Here is a 20,909-nt window from a genome sequence, read left to right on the forward strand (position 1 = left end):
CCAGCCTTAAATTATTGATAATATCCCATTTTTTAGCTTGGAAAAAGAACTGTAGTGGACTGTGTAAGGTACAAGTATGGTTAAGACATTGGACACATATTCAAGAGAACCAAAGTTCAAATCACTGTGCAGTGGTACTGGTTTAGGTTTCTGTAGTTGCTTTCCTTAACTGCATGAGGTGTTTGCATTGATGGTTCCTCTATAAAAAGACACAACCATAAAATAATGTGTGTCCAAGAAAGTAATATGGTATTCTTTCACACAAGAAATGTATTTTCTAGATTTATACCCATATCTAACATAATGCACCACACTTAAGGCTGTTTTTATTTTATTTCACACTAAAAAATCCAGCAAATATTTCTTATGTCTGTAACATACCATATTCCAGATTTTCGACTAGAACTATTTTCTTTTGCATAAACTTCAGCAGTTCCTTTCCATAAATGATCTTTGCCTTGTTTTCTTCCTTCAGCGCTGTTTAAGCTCCGAATAACTGATGTCTGTTTATGTTGGGAAGCAGCAACATTTTTCTATAGGCAAGAGGATGCCTCTCTGATTTAAGGTGTTACTTGAGATCCTCCTTTCCCATTTGACTACTAAAACATCTGCAGAAAAGTGCTTCTGGACCTGCAGGGTATAAGCCTAGATGAGCATACTAATGAGTCCTTTTGTGTGTTTTCATTAAGGAGCAACCCAAACAAGACTACTACTCCAAGTAGAACTGAACTGTGCACATTTCTTTGAACTAAGACGCCAGGTTGGACTATTATGCACTATGTTGCTTACTTGGAGTGTATCTTGTGGAAAGATTTCATCCACATGACAACTGATGTTGCAGCAGAGTATAAATTACAAGTACACAGATGATGTTGCATCTGTGTATTCCCTATTTCACAACTTTGTCTGAAGTAATTTTTCTAAATGTTGTACAATACTGGTTAATGAAAATTAGTTACTTTGTTCATACTTATATGGCGAAAACAATGCTATTAGGAAGTTGCTGTTAATGTGGTCTTCAGTCCAAAAACTAATTTGATGAATCACTAATCTATCTTGAGCTAGCCTTCCTTCTATAATTTTTAACCCCACCAACTTCACATAATTAACAAGCTGACTATTCACTGAAGTCCCAGGATGTGTCCTACCAATCAAACTCCTGATTTAGTCCATTTGTGGGTCTATAGCAACACATTTCAAAAACTTCTATTCTTTTCTTGTCCAAACTGTTTATTGCCCATGTTTCACTCCCGAACAAGGCTACATTCCAGACAAATACCTTCACAGAACGTTTTACTAACACTTAAATTTATGTTATATGCTAATAATGTTTTTAATGATTTCCTTGTGATTGTCATTCTGTTTTTTCAGTCTCTCTACTACAGCCAACATCAGTTACTTTGCTGCTCAAATAGCAAAACCCATCCACTACTTTCAGTGTTGCATTTCCTAATCTAATTCTGTGAGCATCACCTGATTTAATTCAACTAGATTGCATTACATTATTCTACTTTTGCTGGTGGTTATCTTATAATCTCTTTTCAAGACACTATCCATTCCATTCAACTGTTACTCCAAGTCATCAATAATGTCTGGTAGAATTACAATGATATCGGAAAACTGCAAAGTTTTTGTTTCTTCTCCCTGAAATTTAATTCCCGTTCCTAATTTATCTTTGGTTTCGTCAATGCTTCATCAATTTACAAATTGAATAACATTGACTATAGGCTACGACCCTGTTTGACTTCCTTCTCAACTACTGCTTGCCCTTCATGCCTCTCTAACTGCAGTCTGGTTTCTGTACACGTTGTAAAAAAATAGTTTTGCCCTTCTCCAACCTACCTTCTAAGCTGTAACGTCAGCAGTGCCACACTTTTCTAAATTTCTCCAAAACTCATACTGATCTTCCCTGAGATTGGTTTCTAGCAGTCTTTCCATTCGTCTGTAAATGACTTGTGACAGTATTTTGCAACTATGACTTATTGAACTGATGGTTCAGTATATTCACATCTATCAGCAACTATCTTCTTTGACATTGGTATTATAACATTCTTCTTAAAGTCTGAGTGTGTTTCACCTGGCTTCTGTAGCCATTTCTGTATAGCCATTTTCCATTTACTGGCAATTTCATTTTTTTTGTCATCTGTATTCCCTTTTGCCTATTTTTTTTTTGTCCTTTCATCAATTAAATTCAGTTATTCCTGTGTTACCCTAGGATTTCTAGTAGAACTTTTTACCTATTTGATCCTCTGCTGTTTTCACTATTTCATCTCTTAAAGCTACCCACTCATTATCTATATTATTCTTTTCCCCTTGTTTCAGTCAAAACTTTGCTTAATGCTTCATCTGAAACTCTCAACAACCATTGGTTGCTTCACTTTATCCAGGTTTCACCATCTTAATTTTATATCTTTTTGCAACTTCTTCGGTTTAACTTTGCAGTTCATAACCATTACATTATGGCAAAAGTCTACATTGGGCTATGGAAATGTGGTTTAGAAATCTTTATCTTACCATTATATAACCAATCTGAAAACTACCACATCTTTGACATGTTCATAACTTTCTTATACAATTCTTACCAAGTGTTAGTGATGATTACATTATGCTCTGTGCAAAATTATACCAGGTGGCTTCCCCTTCCATCCCTTTTCTCCGGCCCAAGTCCTTCTACTATTTTTCCTTCCCCTACTAGAGAATTCCTGTCAGGCATCACAATAAAATGTTCATCTCCCTGAACTATCTGCTTGATTTCTTTCATCTCCTTATACAGTCTTTCATTTCGTTGTCATCTGTGGAGCTAGTTGGCAAATAAACTTGTATTGCTTTGATGGGTGTTGGTTTCTTGTTTATGATAATGCATTCACTGTGCTGTTAATATTATCTTACCAACATTCCTTATTTTCTTATTTATTATTACAAGTACTACTGTATTACCTGTATTTGCTTTTGTACTCCTAACCAGCACTCATATAACCAGAAGTCTTACTCATACAGCTACTGCATCCTTCTAATTCCCACAACATCTAACTTCAACATATTCACCTCCCTTTCAAAATTCTCTAACCTATCTACCTGATTAATGTACCTAACATTATATGACCCTACCCACAGAATGTCAGTCTTGTTTTTCCTGATGAAGACATCCTTCCGAGTTGTGCCCACCCAGAGATCTGAATGGTAGGCTAAAACCTCTCAAAATTTTTAGCCAAGAGGATAGCCTCATAATTAAGCCACAGAGTAGAGCCAACCAGTTAATCATTCAGACTGAAGAGGCTGCTGCTCCTCACCAGGAATAACAAATTTGTTTGGCCTATCCCTGTTGTGGTTGTGCCTATGGCATGGCTATCTGTACTACTAAGGCACACAAGGCACCCCATTTTGGTGAGGTCCACAGTTCCTGCAGAGGCTTGAAATATCGGTGATAAATAGTTTCTCTGGAATTAACTACAAAACAACATTTATTTTGTAGTCCCATTTTGAGCTGTAATTCACATATACATTCATATTTACCACAAATGTAATATTTTTAAGTAACTACTAATTTTGTATACTGAAAAGAACCCATATGTTTCCTGGCTTTATGTATACTGACCACACATGAAGAGTCCAACTGTTGAAATATATCACAGAAGTAAGACTACGAATAACAAGAACTGAATAAAACATTCATTATAAATTAATTGTACAGTATGATTATAAATGGACTGCACAGTATGATTAGCTTGAACCAGTCCTTATCGGTAATCACTCAGAACTCTGGATTCATTTCCATGCATGACAACACTGAACAAAGTTCTGATAATTGCCATTAATAAACTGAATAAATATTATGTACTAGTTTTTCAAAAATTAATAAAGTTTGGAGTATTTTGGCACTGGTGCATACAGCAAGGGATCACTTTTACATAAAAAAGAAGAAACAAACATCATAGCTATCCCATATTCTACAGAACAGCTTTGTGCATTAGTTCTAATACAGTGATATAATGGAAATTACCATATACTCTGTAACTTACTTCAGCACTCTAAATGCTAGTACGACTTAATTCGAAGCACACACAGAGTATAAGCTGGACACTTTCTGAGTCCACATCACAAATACTCCTAAAAATGAAGATAAGTTGATCTGGCTAATATTTGATTTCCATTATGAGTAAATGAAGGAAGCTGACTCTTGATCTATTACTGACAAGGAATTTATCCAACAAAAAGAAAATGTAAAAGTGGACCCTGTTACCAAATATGGAAATTAGAATAAGCTGCTTTTCACATTGGAAAAAAAATACTATTTTTATGTTTATGTTCAAACAGCAGTATTCATTGCTTCATAACTTAATGGCTATCAATTTCAAAGCCTCAAGGCTCCATTTGTGGACTTGATCATCTGAAATGAGGACAATGCTTATTCACACAAGAGGTATGAAAATAGTTGATACCCAGTTGAGGTTACACTGTATCTATTGATGGATGGATGAGCAGTTTCTACATGTTCAGATGTTAATTTTGCAGAGGTAATGTACATAAATCTTACACTTTATCCCTGAATATGGATCCCTGTCGTTTCAAAATCCATAGCAATAAATACTGCTGCTGGGTTTGAAAATAAAATAAAAAAAGTAGTACTTAGTTTGAAGGGCAAAAATACTGCTATGGTCACATTGCTGCCTTCCCCTCCCTCTAACACCATTGAAGCTACAAAATTATGAAAAAGTTGTGTAGGACAAATAGTGGAGGAAAGAAAAATAACTGAGCTTCTAGGAAAAGGTTCTTTCTTCCAAAGGAAGAAAATAGGTGTGGAGGGTTGGGGGCACAGGGCTTTGGAAACGCTTTACAAAGTAGCAGTATATTTCGTAACAGCAAAGGAAATTGGTATATTTGGGAATTAGAGATTTTTGAATTCAGGAACTGATTCTTCCATTGGCCTGTTGCCACTCTCCACCTCCACCCAAGTTCTTGATTTAAAAAAAAAAAAAAAAAAAAAAAACCAATTAGTTCTTACCATTTCGTCTTTTCTTCATATTTGTATCAACATTTGTCTAATTCCTCCAGTTTTATCTAACACATTTTCATTTCGATATTTCAAATGCTGAAAATTATTTCTTATGAAACAAGACCAGTAACTTATATAATTACTAAAATTTAACCAAATACAAAAATAGTACAGGTAATAAAAACTGCTTCATAACTTACTCATCTCTCCATGACTGAAAAAGATGAAATATGTATTTCAGGATGCCATGGCAGTTGATGCCACTGTTTACCTGAAGCTTTTCTTCATCTGTTCTTGTGTCAATTAAAAACTCAGACTTCTTTGCTGCTGCTTCTTGTGCTGCCCTCTCTCTTGCTTCTAGTTCCTCTTTAAATTTCTTTCTTCTAGAGTCTAGCTGTTGTGTTCTAAGTTTCGCAGCTTGCTTTGCCTTTAATACTTTATCATATGCAGCCTGAAATTATGATAAAAATACACAAAATAAATGCTAGCACATTTTTCAAAATTCCTATTATATCTGTTAGTGTTGAACTAAAATACCATGTTTGCTATTAATGTTACATGTTTCGATTAAGACAGTACAGGTAATGTTGGTTTAGTTTTTTGAATTTAAGAGATATTTAACAATAGCTGACAGTTTTTCTCTGTTAGGCTGCAGCATCTAGTAATGATGACTAACTGTTCATATATCTCCCCAAAGAGTGTGTTAGTGAAACAAATAGGAGACACAAAGTGATTGAATCCATTTGCTACAATAAATGAAACTGGTCAGGATAAGAGATGAGTTCACATTAGTTTTTTGTCAATTTTCCATATATGTATGGAGTGTAGTTTACCATACTTGTCACAAAAATCCAACATATAGCATAACATGTCAAATCAAAAACAGGTATGCATTCTGTATCAAGATGGACTTAGAGAGTATACAGAATATGTTGCACTGGAAATAATGCTGAAGTCGCACCAATGAACTGGTACAAAAATATATATTTTCTGATAAAAACAAATATGATGTTTTGGAAACAAGTAGCTCTGATAATGACTCTCCAAATAATTGTAAGCTTGTAAAAATCAATGAGGTGAAAATGAATGGTGTCTATGCAACTAAAGTCAATAATGAACACAAGGAAAAAGATTAATGTAATATTACTACAGGACAATCATGGCAGAAGTCTATCCAGCATGTTCCGAGAGAAAAATCACGACATAGCAACGACTAGTGTAGTGAAACCTGGAGCTGGATGTAAAAATATTCTAGACACTAACTCACAGATGAAACTAACACAGGAAAATGACATGCAGAAACACAGTAGCTGCCACACTGCCTCAAAGATACGATCTAATTTATAGTTCATGTGTAAACAAAGAAATTCGGAAAACAAACTTTAAAGCAAGGAAACTGTGTTCACAATACTGGATATAAGCAGGTTGCATTGAAATTGGCACATGAAACATAGAATGTATTTAAACTATGTTAGCAAAAGGTTGTTTGTGATCGTGTCATGAAATAATCGATAAAGACTTTTAAGGAAGAAAACAATCTACCAGCTTCCTGTATATCCACTGACAACAGTGAGAAAAGTAAAACGAACAAGAAAGAAGAATGAAAAGACAACACAACTACTGATCCTAATTTACACTAAAGGTATGTGTTGCTGTAGATATGATCCTAACTACCAAGCCATGAATATACCAGATCTAAAAATTTGTCACCATAATGTGCAATACCTGCATAATAAGACCAATGAAATTAATATGCTGTTATCTGATGAACTAAAAGATATCTCAGTGTTATGCATATCTGAACACTGGCTTAACCCAGAATTAATTCAGAATACGAAAATAAATAAATTCATTTTGTCTTCCTACTACTGCAGGAAAAACAGCAAGCAGTGTGGGGTGGCAATTTACATACAGGAAACTACAGATTTTACTAATCTATCTGACTTAAGTATAACAAATGTCGAAAAGAATTATGAAATTGCAACTATAAAAATTATTCAGTTCAAACTGCTTATTGCTGTAGTTTGCTGATCACCATCTGGAAAATTTGAACTTTTCTTAATCAAAATGGAGTCTTTGTTAAACACAGTAAATAAAATAGATTGTGAATTGAAAAACAGTAGTGGCTTCAACATTGATTTCCTCACAAATAGTAGAAACAAAGAGGCTCTTTTGAACCCTGCAACATCCTGTAATTTAATGACTGAAGTAAAGGCTGCTACTTGAGTAGCAGAAACTTGTGTAACAGCTTTAGATCAATTTCTAATCACAAAAAGTTTATACAAAACTTCACTAAAAATTTTCAGTGCAGGATCTAGTGACCATATTGCTCAAATACTAAGCTTAAAAATGAAAGGCAGTATTATTAACAACAGTATGATATAAATAAAAAATTTAACACTTTCATTGGATACATTAACTCATTTCTTTCAAACTGCATTCTCACTGAAAACTGTAACCATGAGGGGGAATTCAAACAGCTGGATCACACGGGGAATAAGGGTTTCATGCCAGAAGAAAAGACTACTTCATGAAATGTGTAAATCAAAAAATTCCTTGCTTGAAATACGTGTATATTACAAAAAATATTTCAAAATACTAAGAAAAGTAATAAGAGCATCAAAAATAATGCATTACAATGAATATAATTCAGCTAATAAACTGAAGGCTACGTGGAATGTTTAAAAAAAGTGTGTGTGTGTGTGTGTGTGTGTGTGTGTGTGTGTGAGAGAGAGAGAGAGAGAGAGAGAGAGAGAGAGAGAGAGAGAGAGAGAGACTGATGAACACATACCATCCTGCAAAAATATAACACTATCACAAAAAATAAAAAGGTAACAAACCCCTTAAAAGTAGCAAACACATTTAACCATTTTTTCACAGGTGTTGCTGATAATCAAATACAATCAAACTTACATAAGAACACCCATGCCAACAAATATAAAATAAATGCTTATGGATGGCCCATGTACATCAGTTCTGTCTCACAAGATGAAGTAGTTAATGCAATGAAAGGACAAAAAAATTCCAACTCTGCAGGCACTGATGGTGTCCCTGCAACAATCTTAAAGAAGAGTGCATCAAACCTAATTGAAGTACTTACACACTTATTCGACTGTTCACTTCAGCCAGGCACTTTCCCTGATGTACTGAAAACATCTAAAGTCATTCCAATACATAAAAAGGTGAGAAAGATGATTTAAGTAACTACAGACCCATCACAATTACTACCTCAATTTCAAAAGAATTATGTTATGTATCACAAACTCAAGAAATTTGCAAATAAAAACAATATCCTATGTAATGAACAACATAAATTCAGAAATAAGAGGTCAATGATAATTGTCAGTCATACTAAGCCTGAGGGACAAGAAACAATAGGAGTATTTATTGATCTGTCAAAAGCTTTTGACATGGTGGGCCATAAGAGTCTGCTGTCAAAGCTTGTGGGGGGGGGGGAGGGGCAAAAAAAAAAAAAAAAAAAAAAAAAAAAAAGGTATTCGAGGTCTGTCCAAGAGCTGGATCAGTTGTTTCCTGAGCAATTATAAGTAGGCAGTGTGCATCAAGCATACAAAGGTTCACCTAAAAACTGTATCTGAACACTTATCAGAAATGTGGGTGCATGTAAAAAAACACTGCTCTAAAATTCCACAATGCTCCAAAGGACGACACGTTTATCCCACTGGTCACTATCAACAATGAATTTTAGGATTTTGGTTGCAAGCAATGTAAAACATAATAAGCATACTGAATGAAGCAGAACTAACCAAGACTTGCTATCTTCTTTTCTTACTAAAATCCTGCTGTAGTGAGACAACAGTAGTGAATACATATCATGCCTACTTCCATTCTCACCTTAAATATGGAGTCACTTTATGGGATACTCTAAAAAAGCTAACAGCACTTTCAAACTACAAAAAAAGACGATTAGAATCTTGTTTGGATGCAAACTTCTGTTTAAGATTTCTGGTATTCCTCCATTGCCATGTGTATACATTATGTAAACCCTTACATTCTTTCAAATAAATGTAATAGGTAAGGCTAGCAGACTGCAAAAAATCTGTGATATACAATGATCACTTCACCAGACAATAAAAATTTACATAAAACCCAAATCAATACATCTCTGTTCAAAAAAGTCCTTTCCACATGCCAATTACATTTTACAACAAAAATCCTGAAAACATAAAAGCTATTATTGAAGTCACAATCTTTGGAACACCTTGTAAGTCATATTTACAGCATCACTGCTTTTACTCCACCGAAGAACATTTAAAGTTATGAAGTGTGTTTCACAAATACTTAAATGTATAAAGTGTATTATTGGAACGTTAAATATGCATGTCTAGAAATCACTTTCAGAAGTGAACTTATGACTTGACTTGTCCAATGTCTAATGCAAAAGATGGTTTTGTAGACAACAGGACCAATAAATACAATGCAATTAAGGGTACCCCCATCTGGGGTACTGGTATGTGAATCATGTGGAAGTTGCTAGGAGATTACTGTGTAGATACAATTACATCTGAATATAACTAGGATTACAGTGGACAGCAGAGTGATTACATGGTAACACTGTTCAACTGACAAAATGTTGTTGCTGTAGCAGCCTTCAGTCTGAAGAACGGTTAAGGTACCTCTCGATTCTAATCTACACTGAACATGGGTCTTCATCTTGCAAGAACCTTCCACAACTACTAATCCTCTAGAAGTGTGTCAGTTTAGCCAGTGAGTCTGGAGATGGTGGTATAAGGGGCATACAGTATAACTGGCCATGCTTTCCCACCCGAGATTTGTGATAATTAAGCCAGTCCATCTTTGAATTAACTTAATGAGCCAGTGCATAGGAATTCTTCCTACTAGTTATATGGAGGTGCCCTTGTAGTTCTATGTCCCCTTGCAGAGCCGCAATGTCATCGGATTCTGAAAGTGCAATACTACTTGAGGCGGGAAGTAGTTTTTTGTGTAAATAATTTTTACACGAGACGTCATTATGGTGCAGTTATTTATAACACTGCAAGATGAACTTGTTCACACCGATTACAAGCTAACTATTAATGGCACAAGAGCATGGTTTACCTCACGACTAGATTGAAAAGCATCCTATTGAAGACTGGCAACTATGGCGTACAGTCTGCAACTTGAGTGTACAATCAGTGTAGTTCATACAAGATCATACCTCTTCTGTTATGCCACTGTTATTCATTAATTTATTACTACCAATTTTCCTGGCATTATAAAATTACTGAAAGATAGTATTTTTTGACTTGCAGACTACTCCTACGTCTGAGTGGCGAAAGGTGAATTGTTAGTAAATATTTATTAATAACAATTACTTGATTTATGCCAGAATAAATGTACTTTCCTTATGTGTCTCTTTGTTGACATCAGGAGCGATTTCTGCATCGTCATGTCATCCCACTGGCTCTGAAAGCGCCAGTGTGGGACCCTACTACTCGCTCCTTACTCTTTATGTACTGCAGTGTGCATACATTCACTTCACGCACGTGAAATAGCAAAATTGGAAATAAAGTAAATTGGCTTTTTATCTGAAAATCTGGGGTACCTCACAATCTCCACATAACTACTGCTACCTACTTCTACTTCAACCTTTTTTACTGTGGCTACAACTTGATCTACTTCTACAATTGTCACACCCAATTACCATATTAACTATTCCTTGATGTCTGACAATGTATCCCTTCTTTTAGTCAAGTAGTGCCAAACAGCACTTTGCTCTTTAATTTAAATCAGAACTACTTTAGTTATCCAATCTACCGATTTTATTTTCAGCATACTACTGTAACACCACATTTCAAAAGATTCTATTCCATCCTTATATTGTTTAATGTTCGCTTTTCACTTTCATATAAGGCTACGCTCCACATATATACCTTTAGGAAAAACTTCCTGACATTTAACCCTTTGAGTACTGCAGACGTGATATGTTGCGGCGCTCCACCTTGCTGTGGGGCCTGCGCATGTTGTTTGCTGCTGAAGTGGGCTTCCCCGTGGGCTCTGCAGACGGCATCTGGCGCGTGGCCAGGCTGGTACTTGAGCCCTAATGACGGCTTATACTGCAGCTCATTCCACTGCCTGTGGGCCTATGGACGTCAATAGCCACTCAGGGCTGCATGCCGGCCTGTCGCATTTCTTTTGTCCCGTGTACTTCCTGGGATGGATGTACCCTATTTATTGTTCTATGCCGCTGTCCCTGCTGTCTGGGAAACATTCTGCTACGGATTTCGCAGTTGCTGTTCGACATTCATGCTAGCTGGTTCATGTTATCTTCTGCATTCTGCTTCTGTGGTGTTGTTTACTATCTGCCGTTTCATCAGGATTTTTAGAGTGCTGTCACTTTTGAGTTCATGGTGTGGGCTCCTGTTGTCATGTCCTAGTTCATGAACCACGGGCAACGTATGAGTGGCCAAGTAAGTGGTCCTGACAGTCGGGATACCAGTTACTTTGGAATAAGGCTGGGCATCTTGGACATATTCTGAGTCGTGGTTGATGGCAAAGACTACCACATCCACCAGTTAGATCCTCAACCATTTGGGGTAAAACTCAATGGGACCCGGGGCAAGTAAGGCTACCAACCTGCTTCCCTGGTACTTTAAATATGATGCTGGCAACAGTCAGAGCAAAATGCCTCAGACCTTTGGAGGTGACGGAGTCCCACCTCTAATTGACAAACCAGGGACTCCTAAGATACAACATGGCAGACGAATGGTAACGAGATGGGAAGCTATTAATATCAATGGGGGCTACTTTGGGAAGAAGGTAGAGCTGGCAGAGGCTGCAAGTAAGATGGGGTTGGACATTTTAGCTGTTAGTGACATTCGGGTAAGGGGTGAGAAAGAAAAGGAAGTGGGAGAATACAAGGTCTACCTGTCAGGAGTCAAAGCAGGAATAGCACAATGGGGTGTAGGGCTTTACATCAGGAAAGAAATGGAACCCAGCGTAGTTGCAATAAGGTATGTAAACGAACGATTGATGTGTATAGATTTGACAGTGTCTAGCAAGAAAATTAGGATTGTGTCAGTATATTCACATTGTGAAGGGACAGATCAAGATAAGATGGATAGTTTTTTGACACACTCAGTGATGTAGTTGTTAGAGTAAAGGACAAGGACAGTGTTCTGCTCATGGGTGATTTTAATGCCAGGATTGGAAATCGAACAGAAGGGTATGAAAAGGTTATGGGTAAATTTGGAGAGGATACGGAGGCCAACAGGAACGGGAAACCACTCTTGGATTTCTGTGCCAGTATGGGCTTAGTAATTACAAAATCCTTTTTTAAACATAAGAACATTCACCGGTATACGTGGGAAGGCACGGGAACCACATCTGTCATTGACTATATAGTAACAGATCAGGAATTCAGGAAGGCTGTGAGGGACACACGTGTATTCAGGGGATTTTTTATGACACTGACCACTATTTAATCTGTAGTGAAATTGGTATTGTGAGGCCGAAAGTGCAGGAGGTCAGTTCCATATGTTGGATGATAAAGAGTGGATAAACTTCAGGATAAGGAAATCAGGCACAAGTTCAAAACAGTGATCTCAGAAAGGTATTAGTTAGTTGAATGTAGTCAATTACAGTCTTGGAAAAGGAATGGACAAGGTACAGGGACACAGTACTAGAAGTGGCTAAAGAATGTCTTGGAACAGTAGTGTGTAAAGGTAGGATGAAGCAAACAGCTTGGTGGAATGACACAGTCAAGGCAGCCAGTAAAAGGATAAAGAAGGTGTATCAAAAATGGCTACATACTAGAACTCAGGTAGACAGAGAAAGTTATGTTGAAGAAAGAAACAAAGCCAAACAGATAATTGCAGCATCCAAGAAGAAATTTTGGGAAGACTTTGGAAACAGGTTGGAGACTTTGGGTCAAGCTGCTGGAAAACCATTCTGGAGTGTAATTAGCAATCCTCGAAAGGGAGGTAAGAAGGCAATGACAAGTATTTTGGACAGGTCAGCAAAACTGCTCGTGAATCCTGTTGATGCCTTGGGCAGATGGAGCAAATATTTGGAAGAGTTGCTCAATGCAGGTGAAAATATGATCAGTAATGTTTCAGATTTCGATGTACATTGGAATAGGAATGATGGAAATAGGATCACATTTGAGGAAGTGGAGAAAATGGTCAATAGATTGCAGTGCAATAAAGCGGCTGGGGTGGATGAAATTAAGTCGGAACTCATCAAATACAGTGGAATGTCAGGTGTTAAATGGCTACACAGGATAATTGAAATGGTGTGGGAGTCGTGACAGGTTCCATCAGACTAGACGAAAGCAGTAATCACACCAATCTTTAAACATGGAAACAGAAAAGATTGTAACAACTACGGAGGCATCTCTTTAATCAGCGTTGTGGGTAAAATCTTCTCAGGTATTGTTGAAAGGAATGTGCGAGTATTAGTTGAGGATAGATTGGATGAAAATCAGTGTGGGTTTAGGCCTCTTAGAGGTTGCCAGGATCAGATCTTCAGCTTACGGCAAATAATGGAGAAGTGTTACGAGTGGAACAAGGAATTGTATCTATGATTTACAGATCTAGAAAAGGCATATGACCAGGTTCCTAGGAGGAATTTATTGTCTGTTCTACGAGATTATGGAATAGGAGGCAAACTTTTGCAAGCAATTAAAGGTCTTTACATAGATAGTCAGGCAGCTGTTAGAGTTGATGGTAAATTGAGTTCAAGAGTAGTTTCAGGGGTAAAACAAGGCTGCAACCCGTCACCACTGTTGTTCATATTATTTATGGATCATATGTTGAAAACAATTGACTGGCTGGGTGAGATTAAGATATGTGAACACAAAATAAGCAGTCTTGCATATGCAGATGACTTAGTTGTGATGGCGGATTCGATTGAAAGTTTGCAAAGTAATATTTCAGAGCTAGATCAGAAATGTAAGGACTATGGTATGAAGATTAGCATCTCCAAAACGAAAGTAATGTCAGTGGGAAAGAGATATAAACGGATTGAGTGCCGAATATGAGGAACAAAGTTAGAACAGGTGGACGGTTTCAAGTACTTAGCATGCATATTCTCACAGGATGGCAACATAGTGAAAGAACTGGAAGCGAGGTGTAGCAAAGCTAATGCAGTGAGCGCTCAGCTACTATCTACTCTCTTCTGCAAGAAGGAAGTCAGTACCAAGACTAAGTTATCTGTGCACCCTTCAATCTTTCGACCAACTCTGTTGTATGGGAGCGAAAGCTGGGTCGATTCAGGTTACCTTATCAATAAGGTTGAGGTTACGGATATGAAAGTAGCTAGGATGATTGCAGGTACTAGTAGATGGGAACAATGGCAGGAGGGTGTCCACAATGAGGAAATCAAAGAAAAACTGGGAATGAACTCTATAGATGTAGCAGTCAGGGTGAACAGGCTTAGATGGTGGGGTCATGCTACACGCATGGAAGAAGTAAGGTTACCCAAGAGACTCATGGGTTCAGCAGTAGAGGGTAGGATAAGTCGGGGTAGACCAAGGAGAAGGTACCTGGATTCAGTTAAGAATAATTTTGAAGTAATAGGCTTAACATCAGAAGAGGCACCAATGTTAGCACTGAATAGGGGATCACGGAGGAATTTTATAAGGGGAACTATGCTCCAGACTGAACGCTGAAAGGCATAATCAGTCTTAAATGATGATGATGATGTCACTTTTGAGTTCCACAGACAAATGGCACATCGGTGTCGTGACACTGACAAAGAGATATTGACAGGTAGTGACAGTGAGTGTGGCATCTTCAATGAATGTACTGACAATGAAGATTCATCAGAAGAATCTCGTAGTAATACACCTCCACATACTTCACCTATTAGAGCTTGCCAGGAGAGTTCTTCATATTTTGATAGTGAATACGAATCAATCCGTAAAAGGCCACGCCATACTGAGAATGAGAAATTAAAAAGTGATTTCAGTCCAGCACTTCATGCATTTGATGACTCATCTTAAGGACATAATTGCCAACTAGCACCTGATTCAAGCATTCTATCCTTTTTCATGCTATTTCTGTCAGAAGATCTGTTGAAATTTTTTAGCACTTGAAATTAACCGATTTTCACTTTCACCATGGCAAATACATCGGAATCAGTTCGTTCTCGACTATCCACCTGGAAAGATACAGGTTTTGAGGAAATGTATAGCTTCATTGGTATTTGGCTTCTCATGGCTCGTGTTAATAAGTTGAGAATAATGGAATATTGGTCCAGAGATGTACTTCTGAGTACTCCAATTTTTGATGAAGTTATGTCCTGTGACCGTTTTATGTTACTTTTGAGGGTGTTGCATTTTAGTGACAACTCGGCCAATCTTGGAGATAACAGTTTGTTTAAAATTAGGAAAATAACTGATACAGTTCGTGTGGCATTCTGCAGTGCATTTAATCCATACAGAAAACTCTGTGTCGATGAAAGCCTATTATTGTTCAAAGATCACTTATCAACATTTGTGCTGTGCAACTGTAAAACTGGATACGTCTTGGATTTCATTGTATACACAAGTACAACAACAGAAATTGAAGTCCATAATTTGGGGAAATCTGGTGATATTGTGGCAACACTAATGAAGCCACACTTCGGAAATGGACATACCCTGTATGTCGACAATTGGTATACAAGTCCAGCCTTGTTCCTCTGGCTTCACAATCAGAGAACAGCAACATGCAGTACTGTACATAGGAAGAGGCGCAACTTTCCGAAGCTACAAAAGAAACTGAAATGAGGAGAAGTCGAGTTTGTGTCAAATGATGCAATGCTTGCCATCAAGTGGTGCGACACGAGAGAAGTGTTCATGCTGACTACTTGCAACACTACAGAAATGCGTGACACGGGAAAGACAAATAGGACGACTGGCGAAAAAGTAATTAAGCCACAATGTCTTGTTGATTACAATGCAAATATGGGAGCAGTAGACCACTCCGATATGCTATTAAGCTCTGTTGCATCTGTACATAAATCTGTTAGATGGTACAAAAAGTTTTATTTTCATGTTGTGGACCTTTGTGTTTTGAATGCTCACACTCTTCACAGATTGGTGACAGGGAGTAAAATATCATTAGCAGATTTTCATTTATGTCTGATACGAGAACTTGTGGAAAAATTTGCTCCAGAACAGAGAAGAGATATGAAAGTAAGACGCTCTGATGACGAGAATCCTCTTCACTTTACTGGGAGGCACTTTCCACATGTCATTCCAAGTGACCAGTCCAAGAAACGCGGACTATAGCATAGGTGTGCAGTCTGCTCGAAACAGAATGTGCGTCGAGAAACGAAATATGAATGCAAAACATGCAATGTACCTTTGTGCACTGAACCATGTTTTGAAACATACCACACAAAGAAAAACTTTTAGCCAAGTTGCTACAGCTGGAAAATGAAATGAAGCCCTTAGTTCCGAAAAAAATTACTTAAAAATAAAAATAATTATAAAAATTTAAAAATTTTTTTATCTTTGCCATTGCCGGTCCAAATCCCAGATGAGAAAGAAGGGATGGGAAATATAACTGTGGACGGGGAAAAAAATCATCGAATTATCTTCAAATGTTCGTACAGAAGGTGCAAAAATAAAAAAGTACAAATTTATGGATTCTTCCATAACTTCTTGGTAAAAGTTAAACCTTAAATTTAGTGCAAATATCATTAACTAAAAAAAATTCTAGTATTATTATTACTACAACATTGTAGCCTGGGTTGCGGTAAAAGATATTTATTTAAGTGGCGACTAGTTTCAGGCGAAGCCCATTTTCAAACCACCATGTAAATCAAAGACTATGACAACTATCTTATAGTTGTTAATAAAACCAAAGAAGATGGATAGCTATTGATATTCTATGATTTTATTAACAGCTATAATGTGTTAGCCACACTCCTTTTTGACATGGTTGTTTGAAAATGGGCTTTGCCCAAAACTAGTTGTCGCTTAAATAAATATATTTTACCGCAACCCAGGCTACAATTTTCTAGTAGTATTCAGTATGGATTGCTGTCCTATTTTTCCAGGCCACTGGATTTGTGAAAAAATTCCAGGCCTACACTTGGAAAGGGCATCTCGACACACGTTGGTCAGTTGCACACACTAGCCCGTTTCTGAAGCACAAAATGTCATTAGGGATTAAAGGTGACATTTAATTAGGTACAATAACAATTGTGTCCATTATAAAAAGAATTCAGAAATGTTGAATTTTCAATTTACTGGGTTAATGCTCTCAAAATATAGTGAATAGCTTTAAAAGTGTGTCTCGGCATCCAGAAGCTTCCCTCGAAGGTTGTTCGCGCGAATTATTGCGCTAGTACAGAAGAACGTCAATGTTTGGTCGTTACGGATTCTATAGCGTTTACATCGTAAGTTGCGCACAAAAATCTGATAATTAAGTATCAGTATGCGAAATAAAACACAGATGTATACTGAGACCTTATGATGATTCTCAAGAACTAATTGCAAATGAAAGAAAGCCTTTGATGAGGAGTTACACGTTAGCAGTGTCAGCAGTTTCAGTGTACATTAGGTCTATCGAGCAATTCACCTACAGATTCAAAGCTATGGAATAAGTATCCAGATATTCTGCATTTATTTGTAATGTCAGTGATCACACTATCTGCGAGACTGTCATGGCCACCTTGGTTCCAGAAATACTCAGGCCAGAGCGAGGATGGCCGAGCGGAGAGCTCAGGCACACACAATAGTCTGCGAAAGTGGCTGCCAGCGCAGGTACACGGATTGGACGGCCCCAAGGGCAGGCTTGACACGGCCAGCTGCACGTGCCGGAGTAGCACTCGAAGGATTAAATTTATGTTTGATATTAACAAACCTTTTTTCAGTTCTTGCTACTGCCAGTCAGCATTTCATATTGTCTTTACTGCTGACTTGAGTTATTTTGCTGCCCAAAAAACAGAATCCATCAACTACTTTTAGTTTCTCAAACTGTAACGTAATTCCCTCAACTTTGCCCAATTTAATTCGACCATTTCCATTAACCTTATTTTACTTTTGTTGATGTTTATTTTATAATCTGTTTTTGAAGCAGTATCCTCTCTGTTCAACTGATAAACTAAGTCCCTTGCCATCTAAGACAAAATTATGGTATTGGCTGCCCTAAGACTTTTATTTCTTCTCACTGAACTACTTAAATTCTTCTTCGGCATTCCTTCTTCGTTTCCTTTGCTGCATTCTGTAACATGCATATATATCTGATCTCTAAACCTCCCCCCCCCCCCCCGCACTCCCCCATCAAAAAAAGAATAATAAGAAGGAAGACGAAATAAACCTTGCTTCATGTTGTCCAAATCTGCTTTCTTAACAGTTTAACAGTTGCATACCAATTGGGGGGGGGGGTGAGGGTGGTGTCAGTAACTGACCCCCAATGTAGTTTTTGGGCAACTCCCACTGTGTTCAGTATTTTATTTAATACATACATGACATTTATCGTAATGATTATTGCTACAATTGATAGTAAAAAGAGCTTTTGGTTTACATTCATTGGTGAGTTATAGCGATTGTGTTCCAACTGAAGGTGTAGCAGCTCAACAATCACCAACTGCAGTCAACCGGTAGACAGTATGGTGAGTTGATGCTAATCGACAGATGACGAAATAAGAAAGTTGCTTGAGAATTCAGACAATGATTTAGTGAGGAACTATCTGAAACTGCAAGCAGTGAGACTGAAAATGTGGTCGTGGCAACTCCAAATCAAATGGTTTCTAACAGCAGTGGGTTGGAAGAAAATGAACAGGGAAGTATTGATTTTTATTATTTTTTGCTGATATTTTGGACTACATTAGGATGCCTGTCTCAGTAGATGAGTGTTTTGTGTGGTTGCATTCGGTCCTTGTGCCTGTATTCAGTTCTGCTTTCACATTTCTATAGATATTCAACAACAAGAAGTAAACCCAGGCCGAAGGCACAAATTGATCACCTTGATGGTGGCCCCATCAAATATGATATGGAAGAGAGATCATTATGTAACTCAGAGGAGGTCTGTTGCTAAAATAATGACAGCCCCCAAAAGGAACTGAGCCAGGGACAAAACCTGATACACAAGGTAAAGCTTTTCTCACGTATCTTGATGATCACATCTTGGATAACATTTTGATGCATACCAACCAAAAGCTAGGCAATCTTAGGGAATCATCTGAAGATATTTTCACGAAAAATTTGAAACCATTTGAAAGGGAAGAAATAGTGTCAGCAGTGGAAATTCTTTTGCACTGTGGAGCCCATAGACAGAACGAGGGCAGTTAACGTGATATATTTAGTAAAGAAAACATTTTGATGTACCGAGCTCCATTTTTGTAGCATATACTGCGGCTCTTACTAAAGTGCCTGCACTTTGATGATGCTCTAACTCAAGCAGCTAGAAAACACACTGGTAAATTTGCTCCTATCAGGAATATATCGAACATGATAGTAAATTTTCTGAGTTTTACAATCCTAGTGAGTCAGTTATAGCTGATGAAGAATTTGCCCATTCAGGCTATATATTCGAACAAAACCAGTGATATATGGAATAGAAGTGAAACTGTTATGTGACTCAAACACGGAATACTGTTTAGCTGCATATCCCTATGCTGGAAAGCACGAAAATGAGAAGAAATATAACAGTGGCCCTGAAATAATTAGAAGGTTGATTGAAATGCCTAACTCCAAACAATCCAGTTGTTCAAACTTGAAACAATGCCACAACTGTTCCAAATCACAAAAAAATTTCAGAGACAAGCCGAAACCTATAGGCCCTTCACACAGCACCATTTGACAGAAATTAATGGAACTACAGAATGGAAGGAAGGCAATGTTTTTTTCAGGATTCACTGAATGGGAACAATTAACAACCGCTAAGTTATACGAGACTCATTCCATCTATGTCAATGTACTGAGTAATATAGTGAAAAGCTCCAACGAAAGTAAATTGCACAAAACTTGCAAAACAGCTTAAACATTTTCGTATGTCACATGAAGTTTACTGGACATCTGTTTGTAACAGAAAGTACACGAAACAACAAAATTTAAGCTTTGCAACGAATATCACAACTATGGAAAATTAAATGAGTTTACTAACCCTTGCAGACTCGTCAGTAAGAATCTCCAAAGCGTTTGATAATTTATGAAACAATTCTGCAGCTTTTGGATTGTCCGGATTCTTGTCTGGATGACATTTCAAGGCTGTTTTTCGGTACGCTTTCTTAACCTGAAATAAAAAGTATGCGAGTTACTTCACTGCTGTTACAACGTACCTACTTTACTCTGTGATACAATTACGGCTTTGTACCTCTTGTGTAGTTGCTTCTATATTTATACCCAGTAATTCGTACAGATTTTCTTCGGGCAGTTTTTTCTCCCCCATGATTCTAATTTTCTTCAAAATAAACTCACTGTTTCAACACCTTCTACTAACCATAAACACAAACAACACGATCAGACAACTTCAACGCTACAGATGCTCCTTCCTAAGATATTAACATTTCATACACATAACTACGATAGAAGAACTTTGGAACTAGAAGCGCGCATTCTCCTTGTCTTCTTTACTAAAATACTGTAAATGTTTCAACGAACGCATTGTTTTCTGCCTCTCTAAAGGCCCGTCTACACGTTACGATCTGTCTGCGCAAATGTCTGCGCACATCACATCTGCGCAGACAGATCGTTGCGTGTGGACAGAAGATTTGCACCAATCTAAGGTGTGTGCAAACCTGGAAGTTGGAGTTGGAGGTTTGAGCGAAACCTCTAAAATCTGTGGGTTCAAACCACATCTGCGCAGACAAGTTGGAGCATGTGGACAGGAGATCGCCGCAAATCTGGCGCGAAACAGCTGTTTGCTCAGTCTAGTGTTTGTGTGCACAGGGCATTAAATTGGCTGATACTCGTTAGTGTTCTCGAGAGTTTGTAAGTGAATTCATTGAAATATGTAGAAAC

At 37.5% G+C, this 20,909-nt stretch overlaps 1 protein-coding gene across 1 annotated transcript in view; it reads right to left on the reverse strand.

The window, feature by feature from the left end:
• The window catches only part of LOC126188171 (dnaJ homolog subfamily C member 17), a 46,999-nt gene extending 26,345 nt beyond the window's left edge, over positions 1 to 20,654 (reverse strand). The window contains exons 1-3 of the mRNA XM_049929686.1: positions 20,263 to 20,654; positions 20,053 to 20,181; positions 5,265 to 5,444 (exon numbers count right to left, since the gene is read on the reverse strand). Coding sequence (XP_049785643.1) covers positions 5,265 to 5,444; positions 20,053 to 20,181; positions 20,263 to 20,337 — 384 coding nt within the window. The 5' untranslated portion in view covers positions 20,338 to 20,654. The remainder of the gene's footprint in view (positions 1 to 5,264; positions 5,445 to 20,052; positions 20,182 to 20,262) is intronic.
• Positions 20,655 to 20,909: the final 255 nt, after the last annotated feature.

This window comes from Schistocerca cancellata, chromosome 5, assembly GCF_023864275.1.
Source record: "Schistocerca cancellata isolate TAMUIC-IGC-003103 chromosome 5, iqSchCanc2.1, whole genome shotgun sequence".
NCBI classification, from domain to species: domain Eukaryota; kingdom Metazoa; phylum Arthropoda; class Insecta; order Orthoptera; family Acrididae; genus Schistocerca; species Schistocerca cancellata.